The sequence below is a fragment of the Periplaneta americana genome, chromosome 2 (assembly GCF_040183065.1).
Source record: "Periplaneta americana isolate PAMFEO1 chromosome 2, P.americana_PAMFEO1_priV1, whole genome shotgun sequence".
NCBI lineage: Eukaryota > Metazoa > Arthropoda > Insecta > Blattodea > Blattidae > Periplaneta > Periplaneta americana.
The window spans coordinates 14188871-14211766 of NC_091118.1; the positions used below are offsets into that span (position 1 = coordinate 14188871).

The 22896-nt window shown below is 36.0% G+C and overlaps 1 protein-coding gene across 3 annotated transcripts in view; it reads left to right on the forward strand.

The window, feature by feature from the left end:
• Window positions 1-22896, forward strand: part of LOC138713786 (arginine kinase) — a 436319-nt gene that overhangs the window by 200112 nt on the left and 213311 nt on the right. Inside the window, exon 2 of one of the 3 annotated variants that reach the window (XM_069846207.1) lies at window positions 18767-18871. The exons of 1 other annotated variant lie outside the window; for it this stretch is intronic. In XM_069846207.1, the coding sequence (XP_069702308.1) occupies window positions 18767-18871 (105 nt within the window). The remainder of the gene's footprint in view (window positions 1-18766; window positions 18872-22896) is intronic. One more of the 3 variants, XM_069846216.1, reaches the window with a different exon arrangement.

Genomic DNA, 22896 nt, shown 5'->3' on the forward strand with positions numbered 1-22896 from the left:
GTAATGAACTATAAAATATTTATGATGCATGCAAAAGCAAGAATTGATGTTGTAAAAGAAAACATGTAAAGTGCAATAATTATCAGCAAATGTTATAGCAGCAAGTCAGCATTTTTACATAGGCCTAGCTATTCAGTGGAATGCATACTCTTTGAGACAACCCTGCACCCCCAGCCTAGGCCTACCGTAGATTGAATACTGTTTTCCAACCAGGAGATCAACCGTGAAAGGAATGTGCTTACTATTGCGTCATCTATTGGAACGAAGTAGATAAATAATATTACCGTTATAACGCCAGTTTAAAAACCATCCGCTCTCCTGCATATGTTATTTCCTGTATGAAGAGATTAAAAGACCAGGAGATTAACTGTGATCTAATTTTGTAACTAGGGTAGTATCAATATGTGTGTATCAATGTTATGGTTTGTGCTGTGAGAGCTAGCCAATAGAGATAAGAGTACCCACGTGTGTGTGACCTTATGACATCAACATTCATTCACAGCATTATCCCCCTTCGTCTCATCCGGCAGAGACTTTCTCGTAGTTGGAGCACAGTACCACTAGTCTAAAGCATCTTGCCTAGGACTCGCGTTACTGAATGTGCGCTGATTCGAGTCCTAATGGAGGAAGAAATTTTCTCATACAATTTCGACCAGTGCACACCCAGCATCGTGATGCACTTGGGGAGCGAAGATAGATACCAAAATCCGGTTACGAAAGCCAGCTATCATCGTTCTAACCACACGATACCTTCATTCCGGTTGGATGATCGTCCACCTCTGCTTCGATATGTAGACGTGAGGCCAGCAGCCGGCTGGTCGGTCTGAGCCCTTAAAGGGCTGTAGTGCCACGGAAAATCCTATTTACGTCGTAGTGTTAGGTTTAGATAATTTGTACGGAGTTGAATTCAACTGAATTGCCCACAGATTTTGGAATTCATAAGCAAAATATGTTTACGTGGAGTGGAGAGGATTTTGCAGGGAATGAGAAGCGACGTGCAAACATCTGAGCTCACACATGACAACGCCGTCCGGCAGATTCAAATAAGCCAGTCGCCGCGCTGCATTAAACATGTGGCTACGTCACGGCCCGCCTGGCTGTGTTGAATTTGTCAAACAAATTGCCATGGAAATAAACGGGATGCATGTGCGAGTTGTAACGTCAGCGGTTGCACTCACTGAGACATGTATAACCAGCGACGGTGAGACAACGTAATGCATAAGGGATTTATAAGTGGATGTAACTAGCAGCAAATGATCTGTAATGTACTATCTGGTAAGATTGTCTATTTCACGTTGATTGCTGGCCACGAACTGACTGGCTTTCTCACTAACTTGACTTGCTGACTAATTGACTGACTGATTTGAACTGCTGACTAACTTCACTTGACTTACTGTCTGGCTTGCTGACTAACTTCACTTATTGACTGATTGACTAACTTCACTTGCTAACTGATTGACTCACTTCACTTGCTGACTGATTGACTCACTTCACTTGCTGACTGATTGACTCACTTCACTTGCTGACTGATTGACTAACTTCACTTGCTGACTGATTGACTCACTTCACTTGCTGACTGATTGGCTAACTTCACTTGCTGACTGATTGACTCACTTTACTTGCTGACTGATTGACTAACTTCACTTGCTGACTGATTGACTCACTTCACTTGCTGACTGATTGACTAACTTCACTTGCTGACTGATTGACTAACTTCACTTGCTGACTGATTGACTCACTTCACTTGCTGACTGATTGACTAACTTTACTTGCTAACTGATTGACTAACTTCACTTTCTGACTAACTCACTTCACATGCTGACTGATTGACTAACTTCACTTGCTGACTGATTGACTCACTTCACTTGCTCACTGATTGACTCACTTCACTTGCTGACTGATTGACTAACTTTACTTGCTGACTGATTGACTAACTTCACTTACTGACTGATTGACTAACTTCACTTGCTGACTGATTGACACACTTCACTTGCTGACTGATTGACTCACTTCACTTGGTGACTGATTGACTCACTTCACTTGCTGACTGATTGACTAACTTCACTTGCTGACTGATTGACTAACTTCACTTGCTGACTGATTGACTCACTTCACTTGCTGACTAATTGGCTGACTTAACTTACTAACTTTACTTGAGGACTGACTGACTAACTTACTTGTTGACTGACTGGCTGACTTGACTTACTGACTAACTTTACTTGCTGACTGACTAATTTTACTTGCTGAATAACAAACTTGACTTGCTGATTGGCTAATTTGATTTGCTGAGTGACTAACTTCACTTGCTGACTAATTGACTAACTTGATTTGCTGACTAATTTCACTTGCTGACTGATTGACTAACTTGCTTTGCTGACTAATTTCACTTGCTGACTAATTGACTAACTTGATTTGCTGACTAACTTCACTTGCTGACTGAGTGACTAACATGATTTGCTGACTAAATTCACTTTCTGACTATTTGACTAACTTGATTTACTGACTAACTTCACTTGTTGACTGAGTGACTAACTTGATTTGCTGACTAACTTCACTTGCTAACTGATTGACTAACTTGATTTGCTGACTAACTTCACTTGCTGACTGAGTGACTAACATAATTTGCTGACTAAATTCACTTTCTATTTGACTAACTTGATTTACTGACTAACTTCACTTGCTGACTGAGTGACTAACATGATTTGCTGACTAACTTCACTTTCTGACTATTTGACTAACTTGATTTACTGACTAACTTCACTTGCTGACTGATTGACTAACTTAATAAATAATTAGAGCGACGGGCTAACTTCACTTGCTGACTGGTTGACCAACTTCACTTTCTGACTGATTGGCTAACTTGATTTACTAATTTCACTTGCTGATTGACTAACTTCAATTGTTGACTGATTGACTAACTTCACTTGCTGACTGATTGACTAACTTACATGTTGATTGATTGGCTGACTTGTCTTACTGACTAACTTTATTTGCTGACTTTCTGACTGACTAACTTGACTTGCTGATTGGCTAATTTGATTTGCTGACTAACTTCACTTGCTGACTGATTGACTAACTTGATTTGCTATCTGGTATACTGAACTGACTTGCTGACTAATTTCACTCGCTGTCATATTAACTTCACTTACTGACTGTTTAACTTCACTTGCTGACTGATGAACTTCACTTGCTGACTGACTAACTTGACTTTACTGAGTGACTTGATAAGCTGACGGATTCACTCGACTTCATAACTGACAACTTAATTTTATTGAATGATTGACTTGCTGACTGACAGAATTGACTTGCTGACTAACTTCACTTGCTGACTGACTAACGTGACTTTACTGAGTGACTTGATAAGCTGACGGATTCACTCGACTTCATAACTGACAACTTAATTTTATTGAATGATTGACTTGCTGACTGACAGAATTGACTTGCTGACTAACTTCACTTGCTGACTAACTTGACTTTACTGAGTGACTTGATAAGCTGACGGATTCACTCGACTTCATAACTGACAACTTAATTTTATTGAATGATTGACTTGCTGACTGACAGAATTGACTTGCTGACTAACTTCACTTGCTGACTGACTGACTTGCTGACTAACTTGATTTAGTGACTGAGTGAATTTACATGTTGACTAACTTCACTTACTGACTGATTGACTTGATTTCCTGACTGACTGATTCGACTGTTGACTAACTTGATTTGCTGACTGAGTGAATTGACATGCTGACTAACTCGACTTGGTTGCTAATTCCATTTGCTAACTTCACTTGCTGACTGATTAACTTCATTAGCCGACTGATTGACTCGCTCGATTTACTGACTGACTTGTTTGACTTCCTGACTGAATTACTTGCCTTGCCGAACGACTAACTGATTAAATACTACCGATGACTCTAGAAGTGTATTCTGTTCTTGTCAGTGTGAAGAGAAGAAGATACATCACAGAGCCTTGGTCTCCTAGTAAAAAAGTTCTCCTCCACTGACTATAAATAAGAACGACTAGGAAAAAACTACTCTGTCTGTCGCCTAAAATGACAGCCGTACTGCAAAGTGAAGTAGTTGTTATTCCTCCTGCGTCGTCTACTTCCTTGAAGACGAGCCTCTTGCATATCGTAGCGTCTTGATAACATGCATTAGCAGACATTAATTTCCTCGCTGTGAGTCATGTCTTGATCACAGGGTACGCGCACTGACCACCCTTAAATTCATCAATTGGGTGGGTGTTGCAGGATGTCGGCACAGGAAGTGCAGCAATTTTCTCCGGTCTCTCAAGTATTCTGGTGCGTTCTTAATTGTCTTCCCAGACTGCTTCCTGGGGAAGGTTACGCATGTGATTCCACACACAAAGTGCGTGTTCATTGTAGTCATTAGGAACAGCATTGTACGTGGCGAACAATGTAGACCATTGTGTTCGTTTAACATACATAATTAATATCGGTCTCTGCTATTGGTTTAACCTTGCTGCACCAGGAATCAACCTACAACTTCAGTACAGTTCAGTTTCTTCACTCCCCTATGTTTATATCTTCCATTTCACTATTTATTTTCTTTTTAAATTCCAATATTTATCATTTTGCATATTCTCCTTCCTTTCTTATTTTCTTCTTTATTTCTTGAATTATTTGTAACTTTCTTTCTTTACTTCCTTGTCTTACTTCAATCATTCTTTAATTTTGCTTCATTTTTTGTATTACTCCTTTCTTTCTTTTTTATAACTTTCTTGCATTATTCCCTAGTTTCTTATTTTTTCTTACTTCCTTTTATTACTTCCTTATTTCCTTTATCTCTTTTTTCTTGCATTATTTCTTACTTTCTTGTGTTATTTCTTCCTTTTCTTGTCTTCTTTTTCTTCCTACCTTTCATTCATAAATTCATTCTTTTTTTCTTTCTTTCTTATATTATTTATTTCTTTTTTTCTTCTTTCTTATATTATTTATTTATTTTTTTCTTTCTTTCTTTTATTAGGCTAATTCTTTCCTTTCCTTTTTCTGACTTTCTTGGTTTTGTCTTCCATTCTTCTAAATTTGTTTAATATTTCTTTTCTTGCTTTTATATTTATTTTTTGTATTATTTCTTTTCCCTTGCTTTTTCCTTAATTTTTTATATTATTTATTTTTTTCTTTCTTTCTTTGTTTTTGCTAGGCTATTTCTTTCTTTTCCTTATTCTTACTTTCTTGGTTTTGTCTTCCATTCTTCTAAATTTGTTTAATATTTTCTTTCTTGTTTTTCTATTTATTTCTTGTATTATTTGTTTGTTGACTTTCTTTCGTATATTATTTTTTTCTTTTTTTTATTATGCTATTTCTTTTTTGTTTCTTACTTTCTTGGTTTTCTCTTCCATTCGTCTAATATATATTTGTTTTTTTTTTCCTTTTTCTTTCTTGTTTTTCTATTTCTTTCTTGTACACTGGCGGGCAAAAAATTTGGGACATTTATTTTATTATCCATTCCTTTTCTTTCTTGCTTTTTTCTTTCTTCCGTGTAGTATTTATTTATTGTATTAGTTCTTTCTTTTCTTTCTTGCTTTTTATTTTCCTTCTTTCTTATATTATTTATTGTCCTTTCTTTTATTTTTTCTTTACTTTTTCTTTTTCTTACTTTCTTGGTTTTGTCTTCCTTCCGTGTAATATTTTTCTTTCCTTTTTTGTTTCTTGTTTTTATTTCTTATCTTTTTCTTACATTCTTGCTTTTCTCTTTTTTTATATAACTTCCTAGTTTTCTTCCTTCTTCCTTCCTTGCATTTTTCTTTCTTTATTGTATATTTCTCTCCGTCTGTTTTCCTCTTTTCTATATATCTCTACTGTTTATTCCATGTACTCCCTCTTTCATTTTATTGTTTCTCTTTCTTTCTTCCTTTCTTTTTTATCTCGTTTCTTCCAGTCTTCTTTATTTCCAGCTTTATGTTTTCTTTAAGAAATGAAGTTGTGTTGGAAAGAGTGGGTGAAGAAAAAATGTTATTGAAACTGATCAGAAAGAGAAAAAAGAAATTGGCTGGGTTACTGGCTGAGAAGAAACTGCCTACTGAAGGATGCACTGTAAGGAATGGTGAACGGGAGAAAAGTTGGGGGCAGAAGAAGATATCAGATGTTAGACGACATTAAGATAATGGATCATATGCGGAGACTAAGAGGAAGGCGGAAAATAGGAAAGACTGGAGAATGCTGGGTTTGCAGTGAAAGACCTGCCTTCAGAAGAAAACTATGAATGAATGAATGCTATTTTTTTATTTTTATGCGTTTTCTTTAGTTTCCTTCCTTCCTTCTTCTATCTTTCCCTGTATTTCATCCTTTTTTCAATTCCTTCTCGTTTCATTTTTCTTCTTCCTTCTTTGACTCCTTTCATTTACTCTCTCTCACTCATTCATTCATCATTTCTTGTCTATCCTCCACATTCCCTCTTTGCGTTATTTTTTCTTACGAGAGGGTGAACCTTGTATTTATTTATTTATTTATTTATTTATTTATTCATTCATTCATTTATTCATTCATTCATTCATTTATCTGTTTATTTATTTATTTATTTATTTATTTATTTATTTATTTATTTATTTATTCTGGTGTAGTTAAGGCCATCAGGCCTTCTCTTCCACACCACCAGGAATACAAATACAATAATAGAAATAAACAGAAAAAAATACACTATAAACAAAGTAAAGCCACACAACAATATACACAGGTTGCAGTCACACAAACTTTAAATGAGTGATTAAGTATCATAATTAATTATATCCTAACTAATTAACTAACATAAGCAAGAAACTTGCAATTTTAATCTAGATTAGAAAAATAAAAAGAAAAAAAAACACAAGTCAATACTTCTGGCAATACCTAAAAACGTTAACTAAGACAAAATTTTCCAATTTAATTTTGAATTGTGATAAAGTCCGGCAGTCCCTGACGTCATTAGGTAACGAATTCCAGAGGTGAGGTATTTCTACAGTATAGGAGGATGAGTATAAAGACGTTCTATGATGACGGATAGAAAGAAGTGTTTGATGTCGATTTCGAAGACTTGTAAGAAATTGAAAGCGCGATAACAGATAATTCGGAGTAGAAGTATGCACGATTCTAAACAGAAGAGACAGTGAATGTATTGTTTTTCGTTCCTTCAAATGCACCCATGAAAGTAACTGGAGGGAAGGTGTTATATAGTCAAATTTACGAGTATTGCAGATGAATCGTATGCACACATTATGAACACGTTGTAGTCTTTCAGCTAAGAGTGAACTTACATTAGTTATACGATGAAAGAGTAATGGAACGGAGAAAAATTCTCTCCGGCGCCGGGATTTGAACCCGGGTTTTCAGCTCTACGTGCTGATGCTTTATCTACTAAGCCACACCGGATACAACCCCGACGCCGGTCAGAATCGTCTCAGATTAAGCTCCAACTCTTGGGTTCCCTCTAGTGGCCGCCCTCTGCACTACGTCATAGATGTCTATGAACGCAGGACCGAAGTCCACACATGTGCTGAGGTGCACTCGATATGAGTGACTAGTTGACCGGGATCCGACGGAATAAGCGCCGTCTTAAATCACGAAGTGATTTACGCATATCATATATATTATTTTAATGTACCGAAGTACATATGATATTTCCATGCAGATATTCTGCGTCATCATACATTAGCTAGCAAGGAATCGCAATAATCAAAATGGGGAATTACAAGCGTCTGAATAAGATTCTTTTTTAGGCTAAGTGGTAGAAATTCTTTCACGTGAAACAAGGAGTGAAGTTGAGAAAATATTTTTTTGCAAATGTCTGTTACTCGAGTGTTCCAATTTAGATCGCTGTCCATAAAAATGCCATGTACATAGTTGAATAACCTAGTAGGTAACTAACATTGATTTGTAGCAGTGGCCCTCAAGCCAGTGTGAGTGTACCGACGTGTACGTCCAACTCGCTGGCCTGGCTGTACGTCGCTAATTGTCTCAATGAGGTCAAATTGAACGCGCCAGCACGCTGGCTACTATAACCGGCCAATAGTACGTGCTGCAGTGTAAGAATGCTTGCAGCTGCAGCATGCAGAGCACGGCGTGTCAATTTACAGCTAGCTGGGGTGACCGCTCTTCCCAGACTGTGTCCTTAATCCATTCCATGCAGCCAGTACACTTGACTTCACCACTCATGAGATAGTATTGTACGAGAAGATATGGATACGTAAATTTATTGAAAGGAACTTAAATTTTGAAAACACAAACGCGTTTAAAATATATTTATTAGATATAAGACCGATCACCTCCTAGGGTCTGTCGTTAGCTTGTTTGCTAGCCAGGAGGTTCCGGATTCGTTACCTGGCTATACTCGAGATTCATTGCCGCTCTCACATAAGCGCGCCATCGATCCCCATCCTGAGCAAGATTAATCCATCATATCCCACTTCCCTCAAATTAATTTTAATATTATCCTCTCATCTACGTCTCGGCCTCCCCAAACGTCTTTTCCTCTCACAAGCAAACGTTCTGATGGGGGCAGATAAAAAATTCAATTTTTTTTCTTCCACCATGTTAATAATGTCAAAAGAAGTGCTTATACAAATTTTGGCCACTCGACCGCAATTACGAGGCCGTCCACAAAGTGATTTTTCCTGGGGCCGTTTATAAAAAAAAGCACAATTGCATGGAATTATGTATTGAAACAGATACAGCAATTGTTGCGCTATTTGTCAACATAACCCTCACTGGTATTGAGACATTTGTCATACATTGGGATCAGTTTTTGTGTCGTAGAAGTCAGCCGTCTCAGATCGGAACCAGCGTTTGACTGCGTCTGCACCTCTCTCTGTCGATCCCATGACATGAGAAATGTCTCAATTCCGATGGAAAATATGCTGAAAAATAGCTCAACAATTACTGTGTCCGTTTCAATAAATTTGTCCAATGAAATTGTGTTTTCTTTCTGTTAGCGCCCCTGGCGAACTTATTTTTTACGGATCTCGTAATTGCGGTCGAGTGGCCAAAATTTGTATAAGCACTTCTTTGACATTATTAACATGGTGGAAGAAAAAAAAATATTTTTTTATCTGCCCCCATCAGAACGTTTGCTTGTCAGATCTTCCACCTAACACACTATTGCATTTCTGGATTCGCCCATACGTGCTAAATGCCCTGCTGCCCATCTCAAATGTCTGGAATTAATGTTCCTAATTATGTCAGGTGAAGAATACAATGCGTGCAGTTATGCGCTGTGTAACTTTTTCCGTTCTCCTGTAACTTCATCCCTCTTAGTCCCAAATATTTTCCTAAGCATCTTATTCTCAAACACCCTTAACCTCTGCTCCTCTCTCAAAGTGAGAGTTCACAACCGTACAGAACAACCGGTAATATAACTTTTTCTAGAGCAGACTGGGTAATAAAAGCTTCTCAACCAAATAATAACAGGTATTTTCCATACTTATTCTGCGTTTAATTTCCTCCAGAGTGTCATTTATATTTGAAGAATCCACTGCAAGAATGATGTATGTGATTTGGAATACATTTTGCAGGAGAAGCAATTGAAAGTTTGAAATGCTTAGCGCTCAAAGCTTAACTGTGATTTTCCGATCATTACTGGACAATGACTATCAGTGTTAATGCCATATAACTCTGTATGTACATTCTGTATGTCTTAAGCTATGCATTGACAGTCTTGGTTCATTTTCGACAAGAAAGTGACATCCATCATTCTTGCAGTGGACTCTTCATTTGTTACTGTTGATCCAAGGTATTTAATTTTTTTCACTTTTCAATAGTAATAATAATAATAATAATAATAATAATAATAATAATATGATGCAAATCTGGCTTAAAGCGAAGGGTCCCAGGATCGATACCCGGGCCCGGAACAATTTTTCCTTGAAATTATTCAAACCTCTTTTACAGGGAACTACTACCTGAAAGCCAGATTTGCATAATACATTCGTTACTGGAAGTACGTTAACAGGAAGCCACAATTTAAGTCACACAGAATTTGTGTGCACTCAAAGTTGGGTTCTGGCGTCTTGTCAGCCAATTGTGTGTGTTGTGTGGATATAAAGGAAGAATTGTGACGGTGTCGTGTATGGTTCCTGGGGTAGCTCAGTCGGAAGAGCATTCGTGGCCTAAGCGAAGGGTCCCGAGATCGATACCCGGCTCTGGAACAATTTTTCCTTGAAATTATTCAATAATAATATGATTATAGACATTCAGTGAGAACAGAAAAATGTAAAAAGAAGATGATGAAAAGGTACGAAGAGGAAAATTAAAAAGATAAAAGTAAATTAAAGAATAGGAAAGATAATTAAAGAAGAATAAGACAAGAAGAAGGTTGTTCGTCTTTTCTGTCATGTGAGCGATTCCCTCCCTTCGTTATGCATCACATTCCTGAAGCTGACTACATTTAAGGCGTCAATCGTGCGCTTTTCGAAGTGTGAATCAGCAAATTGGGAGTGGAGTAAAGCCAACCCGCTTTCTTGCAGGACCGTAATCTGCTTACTGTGCCTCATCTCATGTCCTTCAACATGTGGACCTTCATGGCGGCACCCGCATCTCTTCATTTCATTTATTTCGTTTCCTAGAATCGTTTGTGTACAGGGATTATTCAGCAGAAACCGCCATATAAAAATATAAATGAATTTCATGAGTGTAGCCATAAAGCCTATTACGATCTAGCTGTTTAAAATACAATAGTGCTTGTTCTACAGGGACATCATTTTATTTTTACTTCAATTTTTATTGCACCTGAGTTTCTGAATATACTTCACTGCCACCCCTTCTACTAATGAAGTTCAAGCGTCCTCCACACAGATGCAAGACCGCCTTACGGTCATAGTAAACAGTACGTTCCAAAAATATGTTCGCGTTTTCCAGTGACGAAAGACCTTTCAATTTTGAATCATTTTCGTGCAGGTACTGTTGTCCATTTGCCTACGTCGTATCCCGGTTTCCCCACCAGCTTTTATTCGCCAGCTAGTGGCTGGGCTGTCTTAGCTCTTTTCTGAGAACATTAATTTCTCTTAGGAACTGGACGTCTACGTAATATTATACAGCTGTTTAAAATAACTTAAATAAAAGGGCCTCGTTAAGTAATTAACTGTCACGTGATTTCCTCCCTTTTTACGACCCTACGACATAACCAGTTGGATGGACAGTAGATAGTATGTCTGAGTAATTTTATCTTTTCGGATCGGGCAGAAGTGAAGATTGAATTTACAGTACGTAAGGTACTCTTTATAGAGTAGGTACAGAATTATTTCAACATGAGTTACTAGTTACGAAGGACGAAACTGGTAATTCGGATTAGGTACAATAGTCTGTAGTGCGATAATATCCACATTAGAACTGAAGGCTGTATCGAAATAAACGACCACCATTTTCAAAAATGTGTTTAAATATCCATATTTAGCCTATTTATTTTTTCAATTTAACTTCATTCTCTATATTGTACGCTAATGTGCTGTAGACAGTATAATATACACTGCATAATGAATACGTCCGCATGGACAGCTCAGTTCGTGAGTAAAAACACTCGCTGTTAATACTGTACTGTATTTTGATTAAACAAAAACCTACTGAAAATGATCAAACTCAAAAGCGCGATATTTCCTAGTTTATGTAAATGGATGAACTACTTTTCTTCCCTCCTACGAGTATACTTAGTAAAGTGATTTGTTTGTATATTACGCCAGTATCATCGAACTCCAGTCGCGGAAGGGGGTAGCAAACGGCGTTGATCCAAAGGTATAGCCAGGTTAATATTAAAAATGTTAGTAAAAATAAAATGATGTCCCTGTACAAGCATTAAGCTTCTGGATCTGCTCCGATATCAGAGAACACTATCTTGTCATCGATTGCGGGAGGACCTCCAGACTTAGCCATTAGCCATTATGGCTAAATTTGGCATATTTAGTGTGGTACTTAAAGAAATTCAGGATATGCTTATAACCTGAAATATACATATTTCTTACTGATAAACTCTGTATAATTTTTATACGAAACCTACACAGAGTTGGGACAGAAAATGTTAATAATAAACCATGCATAAACGATGGATATACAGGGACATCATTTTATTTTTACTAACATTTTTAATATTAACTTGGCTATACCTCCGATTCAACGCCGTTTGCTACCCCCTTCCACGACTGGAGCTCGATGATACTGTCGTAATATACAAACAAATCACTTTACTAGGTATAGGAGGGAAGAAAAATAGTTCATCCATTTACGTAAACTAGGAAATATTGCGCTTTTGAGTTTGATCATTTTCATTAGGTTTTTGTTTAATCAAAATACAGTACAGTATTAACAATGAGTGTTTTTACTCAAGAACTGAGCTGTCCATGCGGACGTCTACAGTACTTTAGCGTACAATATAGAGAATGAAGTTAAATTAAAAAATAATCATAATATGGATTTTTTTAAATGGTGGCCGTTCATTTCGATACAGGCTTCAGTTCTAATGTGCATATTATCGCACTATAGACTATTGTATCTAATCCCAATTACCAGTTTCGTCCTTCGTACTAGTAACTCATGTTGAAATAATTCTGTACCTACTATAAAAGATTACCTTACGTACTGTAAATTCAATCTTCACTTCTGCCCGACCCGCACAGATAAAATTACTCTGACATTTCTTCTACTGTCCGTCCAAGTGATTATGTCGCAGGATCGTAGAAAGGGAGGAAATCATGTGACAGTTAATTACTTAACGAGGCCCTTTTATTTAAGTTATTTTAAACAGCTGTATAATATTACGTAGACGTCCAATTCCTAACAGAAATTAATGTTCTCAGAAAAGAACTAAGACAGCCCAGCCACTAGCCTTTACAGAGAGGCGAATAGAAGCGGATGGGGGAAACCGGGATGCGACGTAGGCAAATGGACGACTACCTGCGCGAAAATGATTCAATATTGAAAGCTCTTTCGTCACTGGAAAACGCGAACATATTTTTGGAACGTACTGTTTACTATGACCGTAAGGCTACTATGACTGTATATGCGGTCTTGGATCTGTGTGGAGGACGGTTGAACTTCATTAATAGAAGGGGTGGGAGTGAAGTACATTAAAAAACTCAGGTACAATAAAAATTGAAGTAAAAATAAAATTATGTTCCTGTATAAGCAGTGTGTAACTATACATGGGAATTGCTTTTCTGTAGTTATATACAACGAAACTCCTGTTTAAGCATTATGGAACAAATTTTAATATATGTATGTACCACACGACTATATTATCGTTAGTTCATTTGAAATAAAATTTCATCACTAACAAATATACAGATAGGTAAAATACTTCTCGCTACAACCCTGTCAAATAAAAGTGTTGTGCACCCCTAAGAAACACATTTCGACTGCTTTTGATCTACTCTCTATCCATGAGCTTTGAACGGGAGAAGATGGTATTTTTTGGTGAAAAATGAGTAAATTAAAAAAAAATCTCTGCAACACTCTGTGATATGTGTGGAATGCATAGCATAAAATTTTGTAGATATTTGTGCCCTTATCGGATGTTGAGTCGCCATTTTTAAACTTCCTGCGTTATGGATTTTTAAATCACTCGCCCACTTTTATTGTTGTTTCCGGTAAATTAAAATTTCAAAAAAAAAAAACTTTAAAACACCCTTTGATATGTGTGGAATGCATTGCATAAGATTTTGTGGCTATTTGTGCCCTTATCGCATGTTGAGACGTCATTTTTAAACTTCCTGCGTTATGGATTTTTAAATCACTCGCCCACTTTTATTGTTGTTTCCGGTAAATTAAATTTTCAAAAAAAAAGAATTTTCTTTAAAATACCCTTTGATATGTGTGGACTGCATTGCATAACATTTTGTGGGTATTTGTGCCCTTATCGGATGTTGAGACGTCATTTTTTAACTTTCTGCGCTATGGATTTTTAAATCACACGCCCGCTTTTATCGGTTTCCAGTAACTTCACTTTTTTTGCTACATTGCCAGACAAAAATGGATATAATTTCTGAACTATTAAAGATGCATGCATGAAATTTAGAACACACATTCTTTAGATTATTAGAAAACTTTTGTCTGTAACAGAATTTTGTTAATTGATTTCATTTTAAAAATACGTCCGTTTGTTTGCAAGAAAGGAAATCAGAAAATTGTTATTCAATTTTAATTGTTTATTTTACAAACGTAGGGACTAATATCAAAATTCTGTTCCAGACAGTTTGTAGAATATTCTTTTGCAAATACATTGCAAAAAACTGTTTGAATCTATCTTTAAAAACGGCTTAGATATATCGGTTTTAGTACAAACCTGCATTGGGTATTTTTTTTTCAAATTTGGGCCCCCAAATAATTTTTTTTTTTCAAAATATTTTTATTTGGTTGAGTTGCCACAGCTATGAGGTCTCTACATATAAAAAATTAATATTTTACACCAAAAAGGAAAAAAGTTTTAAAAAATACCATCCTCTCCCCTGAAGTTCAGTCGCTGACTACTTCCAGGAACTCCCTGCAGGCTACGTAAGTATAGGATAATCTTTATTACTCTGAGTACGTAGTTGTAATATTCAGTCCATTTCGACGTTCACGTCACTTTGACGTAGTAACCCAATAAAAGGTTCTGTTACATAACCGTACTCTATGAATGAATCTGCGTATCGCTGAACGTGTGTTCCTTACATTCTAATTACGCAACGCAGAGATGTTCTCTTGTTTAACTATTTATCACGTACAGTCCAGGAAAAATACCAGTTAACACACAAGCTGTGTGTAAGGCAATTTAACATGGGAAATAAATTGTTTCTAAAGCAAGCGTCCATATATTGCAGAAACCTGCAGAAAAGTATATTCTGTTATCCCTGTACTGAAAAGGATAAATTTTCATCTCCCCTCTTGCTTAAAAAAGTCCCTTGTGCAGACACTTGTATTTCCCTATTTTGACTATGCTGACATTTTACTGACTGACCTCTCCAGCGACAACAAAACGAAACTTCAACGTGCTCATAATTTGTGTGTACGTTTTGTAAGCAATGTTCGTAAATATGATCATATTACCCCATCCCTGGAAGCAATAGGTTGGCTTAAACTAGATAAGAAAAGAAATTTGCATTCATTTCTCCTTCTCTTCGAAATCTTGAACTCTTCTATTCCTTCGTACCTGTCGTCTCGCTTCACTTACCTTTCATCCCACCACAATCTGAACACACGCTCTCGTCATGAAACAATACTAACAATACCATCCCATCGCACCTCCTCATACTCATCCTCTTTCACAATAGCCCTGCCAAGACTCTGGAATTCGCTACCTGCTAGCATCAGGGACTGTCGAAATAAAATTTAATTCAAACGCAAACTTACTAGGCACTTGGTCAGTAATTGAGACTCGTTCAGACATGGTTTCTTGTAAATAGTTCTCTTAATCTATCACAAAATATTTCAATATCCGGTAATTTCATCACTATAGGATTTTGTTATTGTAGGTTTAATTTGTAATTCAGTAAATACAAAAATATTCTTTGTTCTTAACTTCTATGATAAAATGTCTAGCTTTCATTAATCAGGTAATCTTGTCGTACTTTAATGTATATTGTAATTGTAATTGTAAATTTAATATTAATTGTAATTTTATTGTTCATATTATAGTTGTGATCCTCTGGTAGAGGGGCAGAGAAGGCCTGACGGCCTTATCTCTACCAGGTTAAATAAATAAATACTCTACTACTACTACTACTACTACTACTACTACTACTACTACTACTACTACTACTACTACTACTATATTACACAGGAAAAGGTTACAAGTAGAAAGTTTATCATATTTTAGAAATAAACATTTAAATAAAGCTAGACTCTGGCCAGATAGTTATATGTAGGGGCCGTGCTTTGTCCCACGAGGCTACAAGATTAAATATTGCTGGAGTTTTTAAGTGGACGATGCGCGCTACTCTTGTTTCGTCAAGTGGAGCAGAACAAAATATGGACCACGTTAACAATTACACGAATATTTACAATTTAAATTATTTACACTATGTATAGCCTAACTATAAGTCGCTACTTTTACTATTTACACTATCAATATACAGAAATTCTCAACACACAACTCAATTTCAGAACACACACACTCTTTGACTCCACATTACACTACACAAACACATCCTCACAGGAAACACAAACAAAAGACGCCAAGACCAACAACAACCAGTTCTGAAAATGGCCAATAGCAGACTGAAACATGTTAACGAGGTAATGTAACATTTAACACAAGAAAGTCAAATAATACGTTTTCCGAAATATATTTTATTTCTTTTCATTTATTTATTTGATTATTTTATACATGCATATTTGTGTTAGTGTTAATTTCGCTGTTTTATAATTCATACTACTGAGGAACATGTAGAAAATGAAAAGCACCAGAACTTATAGAGAAGTTCTGAAAGAAATATTTTCTTATTAGAGGAAAAAAACACTGAATTTTCCAATTTGTTAAAAAAAAAGTATAAGGATAGATAGAACTCGGTTCTTTCAAAAGCAGTGTAATAGCAAAAGGTACCTGGAAAATATTTAATTATACAGTCAAAACTGGCCTTTAACATTAAAATCAGACATAAAACATTAAAAAGAATTTCATGGAGATTTGTGTACAATGTTGGTACATGCCAGCATCCCTTTCAATAATATTTCTTGTAATTCGGTGCATTGAATTGTGAAGAAACGTGTTTTATGTAAGTACTGTATTTTTTTTTTTTCTTTTCTGCTCACACGCAAATGTTTATTTTATATTGCTAAAACTTGTACAGTATAATGTAAATTGAAACATGTAATGTTAGGCAATTATTTTTTGTACTATAAATTCACTGTATATGTTATATTTGTAAACGTGAACATTTATTTTGTCGTGTTGTGACTAAACGTTTACATGTTGAAGCAAGAAGTAACTGCACTCTCAATCTCCCATTCCCCTCGATCTACACAACACAGTGGTCAGTGCGTTCGTAACTTAATGCGTTCCTGTACCCTGTGCCGCAATCTGATTATAACATTAATTACACAACATTTATACAGGGTGTTAAGAAAAAAAAATCCAATATTTTACAAAGTGCTAGTATGCATCAAAACAAGAAAAAAATGTCTAATAAATATGGGTCCTACAACACATACTTTCTGAGATCTGAACACTTGTTCATAGAAGTTGCTCAATGTGACGTCCATTCATGGCAATACATTCCTCTACCCTTCGGCTAAGGAATCACGCACTCTTTGAAATTGACCTGGTTGTTCTTGATAATCAAAAGTCTAGGGGATTTAGGTTTGGGGAACGAGCAGGCCAAGGTGTGGGGCCTCCCCAATCAATCCAGCGGTCCTGAAATGTCAGCGTCAGGTGTTCACGCTCATTGCGGAAAAAAATGTGCTGGTGTGCCATCATGCATGAACCACATCTGTAGTCTTTGCTGACATGGCACATACTCCAGCAAGGCAGGCAATACGTTAATTAGAAAGTCCTGATAACGAGCCCCAGTTATTCTCTGTGCTAGCACGTATGGCCCTTAATCTATGCCCAAGAACGCCTGCCCATATGTTGATTGAGAATCGGTGCTGATGCCTTGTTTCTTCAACTGCATGGGGATTTTCATCAGCCCACACATGCTGATTACGAAAATTCACAACACCACCTTTGCTGAACCCCGCTCATATCCGCAACCAAACTTTTCTTTTCAGTATTCCTTGCGACGTACCAGTATTCCATGCCAGGGGTGTCATCTACGGTATGATTATCTGGTAGACTGCTGTATTGTAGGGCAGAAAAATGCATTCCCATGAATGGACGTCACATTGAGCTTCTCCTATGAACAAGTGTTCAGATCTCAGAAAGTATGTGTTGTAGGGCCCATGTTTATTAGACTTTTTTTCTTATTTTGATGCATATTAGCACCTCCTAAAATATTGGATACTTTTTTTAACACCCTGTATACTCTTATTTCGCCTTCCTATCTCTTCCTCGGACATACTCCCTAACACATAACTGAAACAAAATCTAACTCGAAAAGAGCAACTGAAGTGGAAACATTAACATTGAGCTAACAAGCAAACATTCTGATGGGGGCAGATAAAAAAGTTAAATTTTTTTCTTCCGCCATGTTAATAATGTCAAAAGAAGCGCTTACACAAATTTTGGCCACTCGACCGCAATTACGAGGGCCGTAAAAAAATTAATTCGCCAGGGGCCGTTAACAGAAAGAAAAAAAAATTCATTTGACAAATTTATTAGAACGGACACAGCTTGTTGAGCTATTTTCCAACATATTTTCCATCGGAATTGAAACATTTCTCGTATCATGGGATCGACAGAGAGGTGCAGACGCAGTCAAACGCTGGTTCCGGACTGAGGCGGCTGACTTCTACGACACAAAAATTGATCCCATGGCATGAAAAATGTCTCAATTCCAGTGGGGATATGTTTACAAATAGCGCAACACTTGCTGTATCTGTTTCAATACATATTTCCATAAAATTGTGCTTTTTTTTCTATAAACGACCCCAAGGAAAATCACGTTCTGGACGGCCTTGTAATTGCGGTCGAGTGGCCAAAATTTGTATAAGCACTTCTTTTGACATTATTAACATGGTGGAAGGAAAAAAAATAACTTTTTTATCTGCCCCCATCAGAACGTTTGCTTGTAAGAGCAAAGGACTTGCTTTTAATTTAAAATTTCCCTAGACTGTTATTTTTAGTTTTATTATTAAGATGTTACGTTCTTTTTTCTTATAATGTTTTGTTTATTTTCCTTTGTTTACGCCCTATCCTGGACGGTGCTTCAATGCAGGGAATATTTTTGCAGAGAAAGAGAAGCTGTTGGTGAAGGTGAAGGTGGAAGTGGGGTAGCTGCCCCTGCTGCACAACCACCAGCAAAAGGAGACACTCCTGCAGGGTAAAGAGCACAACAGCACTTCTTCTATTGAGCTTAACTCCGTGTTATAGTCATAATATTTATATAGGATGAATCTAATGAACTTCGAGAATTAGTCACTCATGTAATTTAAGAGGAGACGTCAATGAAATGCAATACATTGCTAAAATATCGTAACTCCGTTACGTTGTGCCACAACGTTACGGTATTTGGATATGATGCATATAACAACATGTGAAGCATGTATGATAATTTTTATGAAAATTCAACAAGTACCCTGGGCAAGAGTCGTTGAAGGGTTTTTGTAAATTTAATTTTAGTCATGTACCATTTCGCAGTCCGAGTAAAATAGTGTCGTAACTCGAAAATTGTGATTTGTAAAGATATGCTATTTCCTAGTAAAATACTTCTGTAAAAATATTTTTAATAAATAAGTAGCAAAACGTTTATATATCGTTCGAAATAATTTACGAAAGTAATATATGATTTCCGACTTACGACAGTATTTTACTGGGGATGCGATTTGTACAAATCCAAGTAAGATAACAAAATGGAATTTGGTGCATTCTTATTTCATATACAGTCAAGTGATTGCTTATCTGGATTTTTTTCTGTAACACTTGTGTTAGCTTACAAGATTTTTAATTTGATTTTTCAAAATTTATTTTTCTCTGCAATACATTTTTTGCTATTGAAAAATATCCAACTATGAAGATTTGATTGCCATTGAAATAAAGTATATGCAAAGAAGAGATGAGTAGTAGGAAGAGAAGATGAGGAGGAAAAGAAGAGAAAAGGGAATATGTAAAGAAACGGGAGACAGGGAAAGAAGATAGGGAGGAAAAAGTGAGAAAGAGAAAGACAAAAAGAAAAGAAGAGAAAAATGAAGAAAAATGGGAAAACAAAAACATGAGGAAAGAAGGAAAAAGAAATATAGGAGGAAGGAAAGAATGGAAAACAAAAATATGAGGAAGAAAAGAAGTAAAAACAAATATGAGGAATAAAAGAAGGAAAAACAAAAATATGAGGGAGAAAAGAGAAAAAACAAAAATATGAGGAAGAAAAGCAGTAAAAACAAATATGAGGAATAAAAGAAGGAAAAACAAAAATATGAGGGAGAAAAGAGAAAAAACAAAAATATGAGGAAGAAAAGCAGTAAAAACAAATATGAGGAATAAAAGAAGGAAAAGAAAAATATGTGGAAGAAAAGAAAGGAAAACAAAAATATGAGGAAGAAGAGAATGGAAAACAAAAATATGAGGGAGAAAAGAAGAAAAAACGAAAATATGAGAAAGAAAAGCAGTAAAACAAATATGAGGAATGAAAGAAGGAAAACAAAAATATGTGGAAGAAAAGAAAGGAAAACAAAAATATGAGGGTGAAAAGAGGGAAAATAGAAAAATACGAGGATGAAAAGAATTGAAAACAAAAATATGAGGAAGAAAAGAAGGAAAAATAAATATATGAGGAAGAAAAAAGGGAAAACAAAAATATGAGGAAGAAAAGAGGGAAAACAAAAATACGAGGAAAACAAGAAGGGAAAACAAAAATATGAGGAAGAAAAGAAGGAAAAATAAAAATATGAGGAAGAAAAAAGGGAAAACAAAAATATGAGGAAGAAAAGAGGGAAAACAAAAAATACGAGGAAAGCAAGAAGGGAAAACACAAATATGAGGAAGAAAAGAGGGAAAATGGAAAAATACGAGGATGAAAAGAATTGAAAACAAAAATATTAGGAAGAAAAGAGGGAAAAATAAAAATATGAGGAAGAAAGAAGGGAAAACAAAAATATGAGGAAGAAAAGAGGGAAAACAGAAAAATACGAGGTTGAAAAGAATTGAAAACAAAAATATGAGGAAGAAAAGAGGGAAAAATAAAAATATGAGGAAGAAAGAAGGGAAAACAAAAATATGAGGAAGAAAAGAGGGAAAACGGAAAAATACGAGGTTGAAAAGAATTGAAAACAAAAATATGAGGAAGAAAAGAGGGAAAAATAAAAATATGAGGAAGAAAGAAGGGAAAACAAAAATATGAAGAAGAAAAGAGGGAAAACAGAAAAATACGAGGTTGAAAAGAATTGAAAACAAAAATATGAGGAAGAAAATAGGGAAAAATAAAAATATGAGGAAGAAAGAAGGGAAAACACAAATATGAGGAAGAAAAGAGGGAAAATGGAAAAATACTAGGACGAAAAGAATTGAAAACAAAAATATGAAGAACAAAAGAAGGAAAAATAAAAATATGAGAAATAAAAGAGGGAAAACAGAAAAAGACGAGAAAGAAAACAAGAAAACTAAAAAGACGAGGAAGAAACAAGGAAACAGGAGTAGAAAAATATAGTAAGGAAAAGAAGGACAAAATGCAATGGATGTATTAGCAATGTGTCTGGACTTAATGGTTACTTTTTAAATCCGCTTTTAGATTGAAAATCAGTTTCACGAAGTTATCATTATTGTCACTAGATATGTTTGTTGTTCGCCAACTGCAACTCTACTCCATGAACTGAAAATACTGTTCAAGAACTAGTGGAATTGATTAGTCCTTACGTAACTATACGTGTCTCATTCCAAATTCTAATATTTCACTATTTTCATCAAGACAATTTGTTGACGTTCGTGTTTTCATTCTAAACACAGTCAGAGTGTAATCACAACTGCGAATGTTATAATCACTCGATAAAGTATAAATTATTAAGTAACTAATTCTCAGAAGTAATTGGATATCTCCTAGAGTGCTTCAGTATTATTAAAGAACATGTTTTGGATCTCGGTTGGATACTCTAACATAGTAAGAAGATTTTTTTGTTTTTGTTTTTTTTAACTGCTTAACGTTTGTACTAGAAATTAACCTTTCTAGCTTTGTGTGGTTTTAATTAACAACTAATGACAGACCTTCAATTGAGCGTCGGTTTAGCACACCAGAGACCTGGGTTAAATCCAAGCAACTTTAACTAGAATTTTTGCTGGACAGAGACTCTATATGGGGAATGATTTTCCCATTATTCTTTTTATCCTACCAAAATTCCATAATTCCTCCAATAATCGTAATTCTGGTGTAACATACAAGGAACAATCAATAAGTTCCCGGACTGCCCTGAATGTCGGCAGCACACAGTACACAGGAAACGGAGAAGTTATCTAGAACCAGGGAAACGCCTGGAATCTATACTAAATGCATCACTTGAAAGACAGAGAAGGAGACTAGCCATGAGGCGTACATGGTACAGCACGAAAAGTTGAAATCACGATTTCGAATTTAAAAGTTTCGAATTAGACACGTTCGTCTGTATTAGTTTTTATCTCAGAATTTGTGTTGGCAGCAATGTTTTCGTAAGGAATTGTTCATTTACCGTAACTGAGTCGTCTAGATTCAAACTACTTACTTATTGGCTTTTAAGGAACCCGGAGGTTCATTGCCGCCCTCACATAAGCCCGCCATTGATCCCTATCCTGAGCAAGATTAATCCAGTCTCTACCATCATATCCCACCTCCCTCAAATCCATTTTAATATTATCTTCCCATCTACGTCTCGACCTCCCTAAAGGTCTTTTTCCCGCCGGCCTCCTAACTAACACTCTGTATGCATTTCTGGATTCGCCCATGCGTGCTATATGCCCTGCCCATCTCAAGCGTCTGGGTTTAATGTTCCTAATTATGTCAGGTGAAGAATACAATGCGTGCAGCTCTGCGGTGTGTAACTTTCTCCATTCTCCTGTAACTTCATCCCTCTTAGCCCCAAATATTTTCCTAAGAGCCTTATTCTCAAACACCCTTAATCTCTCTCAAAGTGAGAGTCCAAGCTTCACAACCATAAAGAACAACCGGTAATATAACTGTTTTATAAATTCTACCTTTCAGATTTTTTGACAGCAGACTGGATGATAAAAGCTTCTCAACCAAATAATAACAGGCATTTCCCATATTTATTCTGTGTTTAATTTCCTCCCGAGTATCATTTATATTTGTTACTCTTGCTCTCACCTCTTCAAAGGATAAATTTCCAATTTTTATATTTCCATTTCGTACAATATTCTGGTCACGAGACA